Source organism: Schistocerca nitens, chromosome 7, assembly GCF_023898315.1.
Source record: "Schistocerca nitens isolate TAMUIC-IGC-003100 chromosome 7, iqSchNite1.1, whole genome shotgun sequence".
Taxonomy (NCBI): Eukaryota; Metazoa; Arthropoda; class Insecta; order Orthoptera; family Acrididae; genus Schistocerca; species Schistocerca nitens.
In genome coordinates, this window is record NC_064620.1 from 358,164,107 (window position 1) to 358,180,809 (window position 16,703).

At 38.3% G+C, this 16,703-nt stretch overlaps 1 protein-coding gene across 2 annotated transcripts in view; it reads right to left on the bottom strand.

Moving 5' to 3' along the window:
* The window catches only part of LOC126194655 (exportin-1), a 131,440-nt gene that overhangs the window by 74,243 nt on the left and 40,494 nt on the right, over positions 1–16,703 (bottom strand). For both annotated transcript variants that reach the window (XM_049932845.1, XM_049932846.1), the window contains exons 5-7: positions 15,334–15,564; positions 4,704–4,823; positions 4,463–4,591 (exon numbers count right to left, since the gene is read on the bottom strand). In XM_049932845.1, coding sequence (XP_049788802.1) covers positions 4,463–4,591; positions 4,704–4,823; positions 15,334–15,564 — 480 coding nt within the window. The remainder of the gene's footprint in view (positions 1–4,462; positions 4,592–4,703; positions 4,824–15,333; positions 15,565–16,703) is intronic.

Here is a 16,703-nt window from a genome sequence, read left to right on the forward strand (position 1 = left end):
CAAAGCGATGAGAGAATCCAATGTAGTTTATGAGCACTAGCTTTCTAAAATAAAACAGAAAATTAATCACAGAAGGAAAAACCAAACCAACAAAACCAAAAGCAGAAAAAAAACCACCACCTGGTGGATGCAAGAACAGGACAGGTACCTCTGACAATATTATGAAAAGGAAAGTTGCTACTCATCTCATAGCGGAGATTTTGAGTTACAGATTCGCACCACAAAAAGTCTGTCACAAATAAAGCTTTCGGCTATTAAATCCTTCGTCAACAATACACACGCACGCACACACACACACACACACACAGTCTCAGGCAACTGAAACCACTCTGCCTGTATTTTCCTGAGACTGCAGTTGTGTGTGTGTGTGTGTGTGTGTGTGTGTGTGTGTGTGTGTGTTTTGAAGGCCTCGATGGCCGAAAGCTTTATTTGTGATAGTTTTTTTGTTGTGCCAATCTGCAACTCAGCATCTCCGCTGTAGGGTGAGTAGTAACTTTCCTTTTAGTGATATTGTTACATTCTATCCTGGATTTTCCACTGTTTGACAGATTCCTTGAACTAAGGAGAGAAGCATAACAACAGTCACAATCACAGATACACAAACCAATCACAGATACACAAACCAATCACAGATACACAAACCTATCACAGATACACAAACCTATCACAGATACACAAACCTATCACAGATACACAAACCTAACAGAGAAAACTCATTGAATGTAAGAAAATTAGTGGACAAAAATCTCAATAACAGAATCAAAAATGACCCAGAACACCTCTTTCGGATCAACAAAGACTTCATAAAAAAATAACACAAGGAATTTTTCTAATATTTTTAAACAAAAACATAACTGAATACAGCCTAGTGACTCTCCAATTCCAAGACAAAAATGGAAGTATTGTCTACAGAAGGATAACAGCAAAATATTCAGAAATCCCCTCAATTGTGAAAAACATACAATAAACATGCTTTAGCACTTCGACAACAACCAACCCTAAACCTGAACGGCCCACCATCAAGGAACTACAAACAATTATTATGGAATCTCAAGAACTACAATGCCTAGGGGGAAAACCAAATCACAGCTGAACCTTGGAAAAATGTTAGCAAAAATGTCACAGAGGCTCTCCAAACCATATTTGAAGACATTCAGAAAAATTAAAGAATCCTAGATACATGGAGGCCGGCACTGATCCTACCACTCCACAAGAAAGCATTTAAAACAGACCCCAATCTACAGAAAGATCTCAGTCCTAGATGTAACACCCAGGATATTCTCTAAAGTCTTACTGAAAAGAGCAGAACAACAAATAGATAATCAATTGCGAGAATAACAAGCAGGTTTCTGGAGAGGAAGATCCCAGAACAAGCCAGAACCTCAAAAACCTAATAGGCTACCAAAATCAAGAAGAAAATATTATGTTATCACTTTCACTGGCTTCCACACAAAGCATACGACTCAACAGATTGGAAATCCAAAACATCTTTGCTAAAAGAACTAAACCTACACCAGAAATCTAATCACAGACCCCTTACAAATACACAATTCAAAGTTAAATTCATGTGAGAATTCTCTGAACACTTCTGAGATGAGAACTGGTGTATGGCAAGGAGATGAACCATTTCCACTGCTATTTATCAGTGGCCTAGAAAATAGTAGTGGAACAGTGGAATCCGAATAGGAGTAAAAAACAAAGGCATCAAAGTCAATTACCAAGCTTTTTCATATGATGTGGCCTCATCAGCCACGTCCTGGAAGAAGCCAAAGAACAGACACTAACTACAAAAATAAGCAGAAAAAATTAAGTCTCACAAGCTTCTTCAAAAAGGCCCCAATAATGATAAACATTAAAGCACATCAAAACTGATGCACCTTCACTTACGACATGTGCAATTTCAGAGATCGTGTGTCCATACAGTTCACAGGTGTACTACAGGTGCACTCCAAGAGACCACCTGGGTCGATTCCATGGCACGCACTGGTGAGACGCCAAAGAACCAGCATTATTTAAGCGATTGCAAATAAGTGTTCAGCCTATTTTGTAACATGTATTACAGTTGTCCATTCAGTGCTACGCACAACTGGTACATCACTGAATCTTACAATGGCTATGTTCCATAAATTGTGTTTGTTCTTGCTATAACAAACTCTGCGATGAGTGAGGGTTACGTTTTCTCCACGTGTCAGTGTTAAGTCACCATCGCACATCGAAGTGGAAGAAATACTCCAACATCTCATTGCCCAGCAGCATGCTATTGCAGAACAACAGCAGGCTCTCAGCACCATTCCCAAACAACTGGCATCTGTGTGCTCGCGGCGGGTTACTCTCCTGTCAGTGCAACCATCGCCCTTTCCAGCATATGATGAATCGCCTGAAGATTGGGACTCATATATGACACGGTTTTGCTAACATTTCCAGGTTTTTCCTACATAAGACTTTCTTTCTTTCCTGGCTTACGCCGCAAATTTATCATCTGTTGTGCCAACTCGCATCTTTCAAGAACCGGCCAGCTTGTCATTTGATGAAATGTGCTAGTTTCTCTTAACCGATTACTGTGACAGAACAGATGTCATTGCGACGCATGTACAACTTTACTGTTGTCAGAAATGCCCAACCAGTTTTACACAGTCTGGGCTGCAGAATTATATGGATTCAGCCATCATCGTAAATCTGTCACTAGTACCCATCACAAATGCTACGCTGATCACGCGGTGTGTGAAGTTACTATTTGTCTGACCCCTTATAGGGAAGCACAATGAAAAAGCACTTCTCACTCAGTCAAGCCCTGTTAGGTATGCTGCAAGTGTTCCGGATGACAGGGAAGCCATAGCAGCAGTACAACCAACTCCATGTCAGCTGGGGCAGCATCGGTTATAGCCACAGCAACAACCGGCCACATCACAACAGCAGCCGTATGCCCCCCTTCGGTCCTGCCCATACTGCTTTGTCCAACATGAGAGTGCTGCATGCCATAAGCATTGGGCATTTGTGACAAGTGCCAAAAGAAAGGCCACATTGCATTGGTGAGTAACTCCTCTTCAAACGTGGTGGACACATTAGTACCAATGGACATAAACTGTACCTCTGACAATAAGTCTTCCTTGTCTCTGTAGTCAGCTAAACTTTCTATCTGCTGTGAGGACGGGGCGTGAGTCGTGCTTGGATAGCTCAGTTGGTAGAGCACTTGCCCGTGAAAGGCAAAGGTCCCGAGTTCGAGTTTCAGTCCGGCACATAATTTTAATCTGCCAGGAAGTTTCACAATATTGTTGTTACGACGGTAATTTAGCCCTCTGCATTGTACCTTGCTTTCGTGCATATCATGGCTCCAAGCATTAACATTACTGCTGAGTCTAAATGTTAACTTACTGCTGAGTCTAAATGTTAACTTACTGCTGAATCTAAATGTTAACTTACTGCTGAATCTAAATGTTAACTTACTGCTGAATCTAAATGTTACCTTCCAATTTATAAAGAGTGTTAAAACAAAATGTGTAACAACCAAACCAGTTGAAATTTGTATATGCTTCTTTGGAATATTGTAGTGAGACATCTAGGGATGTGAATGTGGTGCTGTCAAATCCCCCTATAAAATTCAAAACTGTGTCCCCTCTGCAAGTATAACAACTCTCATCGCCTTTTTCGATGTTCAAAGTCAGATACTCCTTGAATTCCTCGAGCACAGACAAGCCATTCATTACCAGTGACATACAATCTGAGACATTACATAGCCAACGTGTGTGTGTGTGTGTGTGTGTGTGTGTGTGTGTGTGTGTGTGTGTGTGTACAAAGGGTAATGTCCAAGTTCAAGTGGCAGCAGCTTAAGCATCCACCCTACAGCCCAGACTGAAGGACTGCTTCCTTTCACAGACACAGGAATCTTAGAAAAAGGGAATTGTTCGGCTCGTGAAACAGTGGGATATTGCGCTCATGCCAAATAAAACTTCAATTTAACCCACAGCACTGTTTCATACCTTTTCTTTTGAAGAGAAACTATGAAGAAAGATACTTAATTTTCTGCATCATTGGCCTGTTTCGCTATACACAAATACATTTGAGGTTTAATGACAGTGATCTGTAAAAAATCACAACTTAGTAATGTTAGCTTTATGATGTATCATTTCCATACAGAATGTCTTACCAAACAGCATTTTTCATCAATTAAAAATGTCAAATTTTGAAAAGCTGTGTAAAAAATCATTGTATGAAGTGGCTAAAAAGATCCCAATTCACGATATCTAATGAGTTATGAAGGGAAGCACAACCATTGATAATGCTGAAATATTTTTAAAGAATAAATGTAGATATAAAATTATTATTTTGCAGTATATATTAGGTGTGAGCAAACATTTTCAATTAAACAAAATTGCGACAAGCCCCAGAAAAACCAAGCACTTTTAATGAATTATAAGTAGCAGCAATATACTTGAAGAGTTTTGCATAAAATAACACCTCTTACCTGTTCCAGTTGGGACATGGTCTGTGTAAACAATGACACAAATACATTGTCATAATTTGTAACAGTTACACCTGCAATCTCAGTAAGGCATTTTAAAGTCACATTCCGGAACAATGGTACATTTAGGAACTGTAAAACAAAAACAAATGTAATAAGTAAATCAATTTAGCCAGAAGGGTAACGTAAGGAAATCTTGAAGCAAAGTATGACAACATTTACTTCATTCAGGCATAATACAAACCTTAAAAATCAAAGTGGAGATCAGTTTTGTCTCAAAAATGTATCCTAATGGTATCCAATTAAGGAATCGCAATAATGTTTCTAAGGTAGCTCCCACCAATGGAGCATTCTGTGAGGTTTCCTGGAATAAAAGAAAATGGCAACATAAATAACTGATTAAAAATTTAAATAATGTCGAGACAAGTTGGTGGAGATGGGGGACTGGGGAGGGGGGGGGGCATACTTTCTTCTAGCACTAGCACAGTTGAAACCTCAATGCACAGTTCTGGATATGTTTCCACCCACAGTGTCGGGTAAATGTCTAGCAGCACACCAACCACTGAGGGGCTTTCAATTCGAAGCCATTCAGTGTATGATGTATCAGTTTCATTACTTATATGCCATATTTACGCGAGTACAAGATGACCCTGAATATAACAGGCTCCTTGAGAAAATTTTATTTTTAACACATTCGACTAATCAAAATTACAAACAGTTCCATTGATATCAAGTATCTGCCTGAAGAAGTTACCATTATACCTATTCTAAACTTACCCCATTTACTGCCTACATTTTGATAATATTGGATTAGTGCATAAGTGCGTAGTGTTTCTCCATAAGTTTAACAAACACAACATATACTTATAACAGACACTTTAGTCATCAATAATATATTCTCCTTCACTATTTATAACAGTCTACCAATGTTGGGGTAGCTTTTTGATTCCACAATTGTAAAAATCACATGGATTTGAGGGGAAGAACTCATCAAGCCATGTTCAGAGCGAATTTTCATCTGGAAATGAAGTTCCTTGGAGGTTTTTCAAGAGAGAGCAGAAAAGGTGAAAATCTGACGACGCAAGATCTGTTGAATAAGGTGCCTGTGGAATGACTTCCCAACCCAATTACTCCATAGCATTTTTCGTCAATCTAGCAGAACACAGGTGGGTGTTATCCCAGTCTTCCTGCTTGTTGTTCTCACATAATGTCCACAAGACATCTCAATCGTTGACAGTAAATGTCAGCAGTGATTGTTACACCTCAAGGAAGAAATTCGTTGCACACCACAGCATCACTATTCCACCAGATGCACAAAGGTCTTTATATGAGGAATTACTTCTTATGTTGTCATGAAGACACCATTTCCTGATCACCAGTAACAACACAGAATGGGAACGGTCAGTGTTGTCCATGAGACAAATAATGACAAATGAGCAGAGCTGCAAAAATTGGCCACCCACAGTATTTTTGTGATTTTTGCCTAGAACAAGCAGCACCCATACAAACAATTTTTGAACCTTCCCCATTGCATGCAAATGTCGCAAGAAAGTGGAATGATCACAGTTCAACACGTCTGTCAGTACTCGAGTACACTGACGTGGATCATTGTGGGTTAATGTTAAAACAATTCTCCTTAATGTGAGAAAACAATTTTCTGGCTGCGCTCTGTTCAATGGTATTATCCCCATACACGGCGCAAATGTTTCTGGCTGCCTTTTCTGCCATCATCCCTCTACTGAATTCAAATGGAAGAATGTGTCGAAAATGTTCCGATTTCTCCACTTTGTGCTCCATTTCCTAAAGCCCTTAGCTCCACTCACTATCTTCAAATGGCAATATATAAATTTTAATAGCAACAGTGAACTACAAATAAAAAATGACAGTCGATAAATAAATCCATAGCAACCAAGACACCAACATGCAAAACGAAAACACTACTAGCCTGAGCACCAACCTAATAGAAATAAACAAAAAGAATTTGTTTACATTAATTATTATCTTCACTTCTCTTTGGTCTATTATCTAAGCCACTCTCTGTAGTGTACTATTTCTAATCATCGTCGTCATCCATCATCATCATCATCATCATCATCATCGGGGATGACAATTTCGTCCAACCAATGAGAGGTGAGAAAAGAGGCAATGTATTTCTATATATGAGCAGCAAGAAATTTATAAGCTTTGTCGTCACAAATATTTGGCGGTTTCTTCTGAATATTGTGTAATTTTCAAGGTTGACACCCCCTTTTGACCCATCATACCACATGTCAAGCACTGACAAAATTGCTACTTGAAAAACTTAAGTATACTAGTGGTCCCTACCTAGACTTTTCTCCTGCAGAAATGCATACCAGTGTCGAGTATTTGTGAAATGTTGAAGTTACTTCAATTCCTAACACAACTTGAACTGCAGCAAACTCGAAAAGATTGAGTTCCAATCTCTTTTTCATCATTACTACATAAAATAGTAATGTTTTTCTTTTTGCTTAAGTGTAATACATTTTGGTAAATCATTACTATTGTGATAACTTTCTCTATGCACTCGCTCACCTCAAATTAAATACAAGAAGTAAAAAGAAATCCTTGTGAAAGAATGAATTAAATATATTAAATAATAGTCCATTAAAGCAAATTGTAGTCAAATTAGACATTGCCTGTGACTGCACTAGTGGCAGAAGTATGAATGCTAGTCTCAGCTATTTTGTGATGCTGTGCAACCGTTCTGAATTCTTCAAAATAAATCTGCATGTGTCTTCAATTGCCAATTTTTTACCACAACACTACTCTATTACACAACATAAATATGACAGCAACAGCAGTTTAATCTGCGAATGTACAATTGACAACCCTGTATTTTTTGCATACAAATTTGAGAAAAGAATCTTCTTGTAAATCAGGTAAATAAAGTAATCAGGTAGTTTCTCATTAGGCCTCACAATGCTCAATGGATCCATTCCAGACTTCAACAACCAAGAAAAATCTGATACAGTTACCAGGAATTATAACCAAGAATACTCTGTCAGTAGCCAGCAAACCGCATGCACTCTGCCACTGGAGTAGGATCCCCTACTTTACTGCCTGGCAGCGAATGAGTCAGGAATTTGTCCATGCCTGTCCACCTGTGCCACTGCACATGCCCAACTGGTTGTCCCCAAAGAGGCACACAAGCTGGAACAGCCTACACCACAGGGACGGCCACAGGGGCAAGTGATGTCCAATAATTTCAATATTATGAAAATCACTTAACCATCTGAAGGTGAAACAAATCAGACTGAAGTCAGGTATGGGATATTACTATTATTACATGCAACATGAATAATATCGCTTGTAGAAACATTTTGATAGAATAGTTAAGTGCTACATACAGATAGTGATTAAATCAACAGTTCACATGAATTTTTAATTCAAACACGATTTCTTCTTTAATTCCTTGCAGCAAGGAAAGACACCAAACATGCAAAAACATTATTTTCTCAAATTTGTAGATTTAATGTCAGATTTTTATCACAAATGGCAATTAAATGTCATAATGCACACATTTTATAATGAATGACAAGAATTTAAGCACTTCATTTGCAATTTAAGTACTTCATTTGCCTCTCTAACAATTACTATACTTTATACATGTTTAAAAACCTAATGTTTATTATGTCACACTAAGTATTTTAAATAAGTTTCAGTTTATTTACATTTTGGGTTCTGAATAGCCTTATTGATATAATAGGCAACAAGACAGTTGTTCACTTCATTATTGAGGGAGGGAGGGGGGGGGGGAGAGAAAGAAAAGAAAAAAGGAAGAGACCACACTTCACACACTTAGATCTTGAGAATTTTACGTTGTTGTTTGTTGCGTGCAGGAACTGGTCAATGATCAGTTCTGCCCTCTCTCACATCTGTTGGAGGACTATGTGAAACCTGGTTTTTCCTTTAGTCTTGGGAGTACTGCTGTATTGCTGTGGTACTGCCTTGTCAGCATCTTGTTGTTTATATATGCTCTCAATTTTACATAAATTTTCAGCTGGGAGCCGGCCGGGGTGGCCGAGCGGTTCTAGGCGCTACAGTCTGGAACCGCGCGACCGCTACAGTCGCAGGTTCGAATCCTGCCTCGGGCATGGATGTGTGTGATGTCCTTAGGTTAGTTAGTTTTAAGTAGTTCTAAGTTCTAGGGGACTGGTGACCTCAGAAGTTAAGTCCCATAGTGCTCAGAGCCATTTGAACCATTTTCAGCTGGGTCACCCACTAAATTCCTTGAGTTTCATAGTCCTCCTCCTTGACTACTGACAAATCCATAGCTCTCCTGTACAGTAAGCACGAATTAATGACTGTGCAAATAATACAATAAATACATATACCATTTCCTTGATTACATTTCTGTTTTATCTCACCCTCTTAGGCTGGCCATTATATCAAGACCTCTCATATTCATGTCATAAATCCTTATCACTCTGATATTGCTTTGTTTTCCTGCTGCAACAAGAAATTTCTGTAACAGGATAAGTATCAGAAAAGGTCGACAAAACGCTGACAATTTTGCTATTTTTCCAGTCAAGTACTGAAGCTCACAGCCGTCAATATCAGCAACCTGAGCTTCGCTGTATCTGCTTTGTCGTCCCTTCCGTTCCTCCACACTTCGAAGGTCACAGATCAAGACTGTTGCAAGACACTGTTCTGAGAGACTGGACACCTTTCAATTCCATGTATACCATCAGCAGTAGTGGTATATAATAATCATCATGATACAGTTTGTGGCATACATTCTGAGGAATAGCTCTAGTAAGTGTCATGACAAGATTCCTAGTTGCTCCTAAGCCTGACTTACTGCTGTCACACCTGGATTCATAATTTTCTTGTCCTGTACATATTTTAAAATTGTAACCATATCCAGACACGCTACATAACAAAATCAGTACTAAGCTATATCAGTAAGGCTTGTTTGGCATACATTGCTTTAAATGATGTACTTTGGTTAGACATGTTGGCTCATCTTCAGAAGCAAACTCTTGTATCAGTGTAGGAAATTTATGTAACTCCTCAGGTGTTAGCTCTCTGAATGCAGCCAGTATCAAATAACTTTATGAACTCAAATAAGTGTATGAACTGTCCAAACATTTCAAAATAATTCTAGGACACTGTGTCTTGAAGAAGTATAATGCACAGCACTAGATTCCAGCACTATCTACATTTCTCTGTTTTAATGAAGGTTACTAGTTAGGTCAAGATTGCTTTTAAATTTGACAAAATAAAAGAAATCATGGACACCGGATTTTATTTTTAAATAAGTATTTTATGAGTCTTTAAAAGAGAAATAAAATTTAACAATTATTTGCATTAATGAGTCTAATCAGGAACATACTGTAGGTTGCTCAGTAACTCACCTCACATTCTCTTTAAGGTTAGACCTCCAAATGAATTTACAGTTCTCGGTGCAATCCTAAGGGCACTGGAGAAGATAAGGTGCAATCGACAGAATAACTTTCTCATCCACTATGATTCCCTAAGTGCTCGACGGACCATTCCAGAAAGAGTACCCAGCAACAATAAAGTGGTAAAAAATACAGAAGACTAACTTTACATACTAAAAAGCCAAGGGCAAGAAGTCTCAATCTGCTCAGTGCTGGGCCATGAGGGAATACTGGAAAATGAATGAGCTGACACGATAGCAAGGGACTCGTGGAAGGAAAGTAACACTCTGCCCCATGCTGTCCCCTTAAATGCATTATGTTATGGTCGTGTAGGAGAGTTGTGTGTTGGTAGGGGAATTTGCGGCTGTGAATACAAATTCGAGAACAGGACACCGTCCTCTGATGTACAGGCATTTCCTCCAGCAGGTGAACCCACCACTGTGCACTGCTTGTGGCGACCAGTGTCAGTTCCGCGAAGGGTGCAGAAATTTTTCTTGATTATGATTTGTCCATCATCTTAACTAACAATGAGACAAGCATGAAAAAAGTTTTACAATTTTGTGTGTTGTCAGGTCATCTGCCCAAGTTATTGGGTTTCAACGTGTTTCAAGAGTTGCTGGTTAATCCTCTTTTTTTTTTTTAAGCCTTAATCCTTTTTTTAGTGAGTGATCAAACCAATGACAATTATTTGAACCACTCTCACAATTTTGACTCTGGTCCATTTCTCCTTCAAAATACCACATTTACTCAACAATAAGGCAGTCTTGCATAGCCTATAAGATGACCCCAAATTCTTGAATAGGCTCCTTGAAAAGTTTTTATTTTTAACACATTCTGGACAACCACATCTACAAACCAAATCAAACAATGGAAACAATATTATGAGAAGGAAAGTTGCCACTCACCATGTAGCGGAGATGCTGAGTTGCAGGTAGGCAAAATAAAAAGATTTCCACACTTAAAGCTTTCGGCCAATGGCCTTTGTCAACAACAGACGCACATATGCACACACATACTCGCGCAAACGCAACTCATACACGACTGCCGTCTCAGGCAACTGAAACCACACTGCAAGCAGCAGCACCAGTGCATGATGCGAGTGGCGACTGGGTGGGGGAAAGGAGGAGGCTGGAGCGGGGAGGAGGAGGAATAGTATGGTGGAGATGGCAGACAATGAAGTGCTGCAGGTTTGGTGGCGGGCAGGGGAGAGGTGGGGAGGGGAAGTAATGGAAAACGAGAGAAATAAAAAATAAATAAAAAGAAGACTGGGTTTGGTGGTGGAATAACGGCTGTGTAGTGCTGGCATGGGAGCAGGAAAGGGGCTGGATGGGTAACAACAGCAACTAACGAAGGTTGAGGCCACGAGGGTTACGGGAACGTAGGACGTATTGCAGGGAAAGTTCCCACCTGTGCAATTCAGAAAAGCTGATGTTGGTGAGAAGGATCCATATGGTACAGGCTGTGAAGCAGTCATTGAAATGGAGGATATCATGTTTAGCTGAGTGTTCAGCAATAAGGTGATCCACTTGTTTCCTGGCCACAGTTTGTTGGTGGCCATTCATGCAGTTCTTGTTGGTTGTCATGCCTACATAGAATGCAGCACAGTGGTTGCAGTTTAACTTTTAGACCACATGACTTGTTTCGCAGGTAGCCCTGCCTTTGATGGGGTAGGTGATGTTAGTGACTGGACTTAAGTAGGTGGTGGTGGGAGGATGTATAGACAGGTCTTGAATCTGAGTTTATTACAGGGGTATGAGCCATGAGTTAAGGGGCTGGGAGCAGCGATTGTGTAAGGATGGACGAGAATATTGTGTAGGTTTGGTGGATGGTGGAATACCACTGTGGGAGGGGTGGGAAGACAGTGGGCAGGACATCTCGCATTTCAGGGCACGATGAGAGGTAATCTAAACCCTGGCGGAGAATGTAATTCAGTTGCTGCAGTCCTGGGTGGTACCGAGTTAAGAGGGGAATGCTCCTCTGTTGCCGAACAGTGGGGCTTTGGGAGGTGGTGGGAGACTGGGAAGATAAAGCACAGGATATTTATTTTCATACAATGTTGAGAGGATAATTACGGTCAGTGAAGGCTACAAACTGTTTTACCGATACAAAGTATCCTAACATGTGCCTAAAAAAGCAAACTCACTCTATTCCAAACAGCTGTAGTGTTTTCTTAGGTAGATTATATGACAGTGATACACAAGTAGCCTTTTGTTAAAGTTGCAGGAAGTCACTGAGCTAGTTATTTTATTCTGTGATGTGTTCAATTTCTCAAATAATCAGGAAGCCTTAATTTCATTTCTCTCACACATACTGAACGACCTGCTGCTTTAATTCATGAAACTTTCCCTGATTTGGTAATCTATAACTTGTCCATGTAGAACTGGCCACATACAATTTATTCTTCATCTAACACTATCTCTAATCATTACCTCCTGTAATGATCAAATTTTCTTCCCACTGCATAGGTGTTCGTGGCCTCTGCATCACGAATAACCATTAACGTGAAATTAGTTTTGTATTGCATGCATGAACTAACTGTGAACTGCGTACTTTTAGTTTCTCAGCTCTCACAACTGTGATAAGCATTCATAATCAATCACTACAATTTACTGTTCTTATAGTATTAAGTAAGCTGAATAACAACAATATGTTAGCCTCTCAACTCCTTAATGCTGAATCAGCACAATTCAGACCACTTCAAGCTAACACTGCCTTCATTATTTGTTACCAACATCGAAAATCAACAGTGCTGTTGAGCAGTAACTGCTTTAGCATTGTTGTTGAAGCTTTTATTTCATTCGTCACACTGCGTGTGGATGTTTGTGTAAACATACCGTCAGACTTAATTTGTCTCTTACAGAAATGTACACTATTGCAAAGTATTTTGCCATCTGTTATGTCGATTACTAAATTTAGATTCAGGCAAATACGGTAAATGCAAAGGTGGAAACGTTTAAGAAACAAGAGGTACATAGGATTCATTCCTATGGTTGACAGCATAATGAAATTTGTTGCCAATTCTTCACTACCCTCCCCATGCTTGGCTGAGCTGGTGGTGATGCACCCCATCCCACTCTTCTGAAATCATCAAATTAAATCTATGTGTGACTTTAAATACCAAAGCTTCATCTGCTAATGTAAGACAACCTCTATATTACACTCGCACACAATGTAAAAATGATTACCTCTACAATCAATACTTTATATACAAATATAACAACAAAAAAATCAGTTATTGATGAAATTATTTAATTAGATTGATAAATTTATACACAAATGTAATACAACAATGTATTTTTTAATTACTAATTTAGGAAATAAACCTTGCCTTATACATGGCTAAATATGGTATACTATTAATCTGAGAAAGAGGTTTTTATGAAAAGCATTCTTAGCATCCATATATAGAATTGCTACCCAACCTTTATTTATTACCAGCCAGTGAGCATATGTACCAGGGAATTACTTTCCGCACTTCCTTCAGCTAATTCTTGTTTTCACTGTTTTGTCACAACTATAACATACTCTTATTCAAGCATATGGAAAGGTCATGAATGTGCGTGTAGATACACACACTCCAATTCATGGCTTTTATCATGCATTTTAATTTACTGATGAGCAACTGCAGAAAGATGTTGGTTGTAGTAGTTATTCAACAGATGATGAGACTTGCCCACCACCACCACCACCACCACCACCACCACCACAACAACAGTTATCTCTGTTGTCACTGCAAACAGCCTTCCAAACATCTACTATATGTATGTGCAGTAGCCACTGTCCCATTGATGTAGCTCTCCATAGTAATCTATCCTGTGAAAGCCTGTTTGAATAACACCTGCAACCAACATTCATTTGAAACTGCTTACTTTATTCATTCTTTGGTCTCCTTCTACATTTCAATCTTTGTCCATAATACGCATATCCATTTTTCGTGATGCATTTGTGCACACTTCACATAAACAAAAACACAATACAGCAGTGCACCTACAGGACTAACAAGCATAGCAGTAGCTGCAGGTGCTAGAAGTGACCAACATGCAATTTTTCCAAATGGGTACAATAATGTAAATCTCAACATAACAATAACTAATATTATTAACCTTTCTGCCCAACCCCTTCCCAAAAAGTACTAACTAGAGAAAAGTAAGAGAATAAGGTTCATCAAACTGCTGGAGCATCTGCTTTTTTTCTCCCACAATAGTTATAGGAATTCATACCCATGTCACCTAGAGGCAAAGAGTAGGCTGCACAGAGTTGTACTGGATGCATGTCACCACTTGTCAAACTTTGTGGCAGCTGTGAATGGAGATAGTAGTGTGTCCAATGATAATACCAGGTGCTGTAAATTAATGGTTACAATGCTGCAACCTTAACATAATTGGTTGAAAATAAGACAATCTTGTAACTCCTCCATGTCAGGAACTAAATTATGACTGTTACCTATTTCACTCTACATAACTGTATTCACCAAATATGGAAACCTCTCAGGAAAACTAAGACTTAAAAAGCAACCACTATTCTTGGAAATAAAATCATTTATGTTCAAAGTAAAAAATTTGTTATTAGTATTAAATCCTATGCTTCCTGACAAAGTTACCTAAAAATAACAAAACACAGTTACAGGCAACTAACAGTACAACTAACCTAGTGGGTAACACAAATAAGAGTATGAGCAAGTACATGACTTTAGTAGTCATCAGCAACCCATGAAACAATATGTTCTCAAATTCTACCATGTTTGAGAACCAATGTAGAGTATTCAAATATTTTAGAACTAAAAGTTCCTTTCATATAGTGAGCTCGCTCATGTTTCTAGTACAAAATATCAGAGTGTTAGACCCACTGAGTATATTTGTCAATTGGTTCTCTAGTATGTATCTGTGTGACTCCAGTTGCCTGTTACGACAGAAATTAGGGCAATTAGGTGACCAAAAGTGAATATTACTTTGAAATCGTGTAGAACACTATCACTTAATTCTGAATAATGGTTTGTCTGAGATTTTATCTGTACCTGAACACTCATTAGCTGGTAGGTTGCCTCTATGTTTCAAGCATAAAATTCACTATTTAGAATTGCGAAAGTTTTAACTTATTAAATCAAGTCACATGAAACATGAGCTCTCCAGGTCCGAAACCTAATCACCTGGACAGTTTCTGACGTAACATGCATAAAAGGACACAAATCATTGGTACAAAGAGGCCGTCATATAGCCAGCTATTCTCTTCCACATTTTTTGGACCTGTGTAAACACATCTTAGATTTTGGATATCCTACATTCTGCCAATCGTTAGAGAAATAGTGCTGCACTCACTGTCAGAATCCACTGAACAAAGTTTGAGAAATAATAAAAATGATGTGTTTGTGACCTCTTAATACTACTGCAGCTCAAATTACATCAGACTGTAAATGCTTTTCTTTCATTTCTCTTAGATCATTGTGTACATATCTGAAGTAACTATACTCACCATTACAAACTGACACAAATGAAAAATCTGTGAAAATTCTGAGCACATTGAATCTTTCAAATGTTTTGCTTTACTCTGTGTTATTTGGCCACTTGAAAAATCAAAAACTTCCTCACTGAGAAGCTTAAGAATTGCCATGTTGTTCTGACATAAGCTCTCATTAGTTTTACTTGCTCCAACAATATCAGGAATGAATGATTCCCAGTTTTTGGGCCATTCACGTTTAAGAATCTGAAAGAAATAATAAAAACAGTAGTTATGTTAGGTTAATGCCACACGGTTTGCCTTCCTCTTACTATCATGTATAAAAAATGTTCACTAACAACAAATGGTTCTTCATATCTCAGATGTTACGGCAATGATAATCCACTACCGACAAATGTAGATTTAAAATTCCATATATACTCTAAAAAATTCTCATGCTCCCATAATAGCAACAAAACATCCAAGAAATTCACAAATTTCAGTGTAGTGCTCCTCTCTGTATCCCTTTCAATATGAGACCAAGGTTTCCAGTTTGACTTCACAACATTTTGAACATTTGCTTTATGTACTTAACTAACGAAATTATTAGGTACTATTTTTACCCTTTGTGAAGAATGCAGTTCATGTACTTACTTTACAAATTTGCAGGACCCAGAAGACAAATAGTCTAAAGGGATCATTAACACTGATATAAATTGTTAAATATAGATTATGAAAAGTGAAGAAATAACAACAAAATTTAAAAATTAGAGAGACTTTCTGCTTTTACCTATACATGTTCCCCAGTGTTGCTGCTGCTGTTAACCTGTATCAAACAACACTATCAGGTATTTCGTGCTGGTAGTGTTATGATAATTTCAAAAATTACAGAAGACAACATGCAAATAATGAAACACGCATAGTTAAATGAAAAACTATTAGACTGTACATTACATAAGACAGAGAGTCTATCATGTTTCTCCACTGAGAACAGCGATATATGAGCACCTACCACGAAAAACTAAGATGAAACTCATAAGCAAAATCCTAATCCCTACTATGTCAAACAATAATGAAGATCGAAAGTAAAAGCAAGCAGTGTCTTACAACTCAGCATGATACACGAATTGAAGATACAGAACGTTCAATTTTTTATGTGAAACCATCTTACTAAAAAGAAAATTACATCTAGAATTATAGTTCATTTCAATTTCTTCTGGTTTTCCATTCTGGATTTGCTTTTGTCTGAAAATTTATGACCACATCAAAAATTTAGAAGAAATCTAAAAGCAATTACAAACCTTAGCACGTAACATACATATATGCGACACCAGACTAACTTCCAATCATAATCTTGCTATATAATATGTTACAAAAGATTCCTCTCCCCCTCTCAGAAATCTATG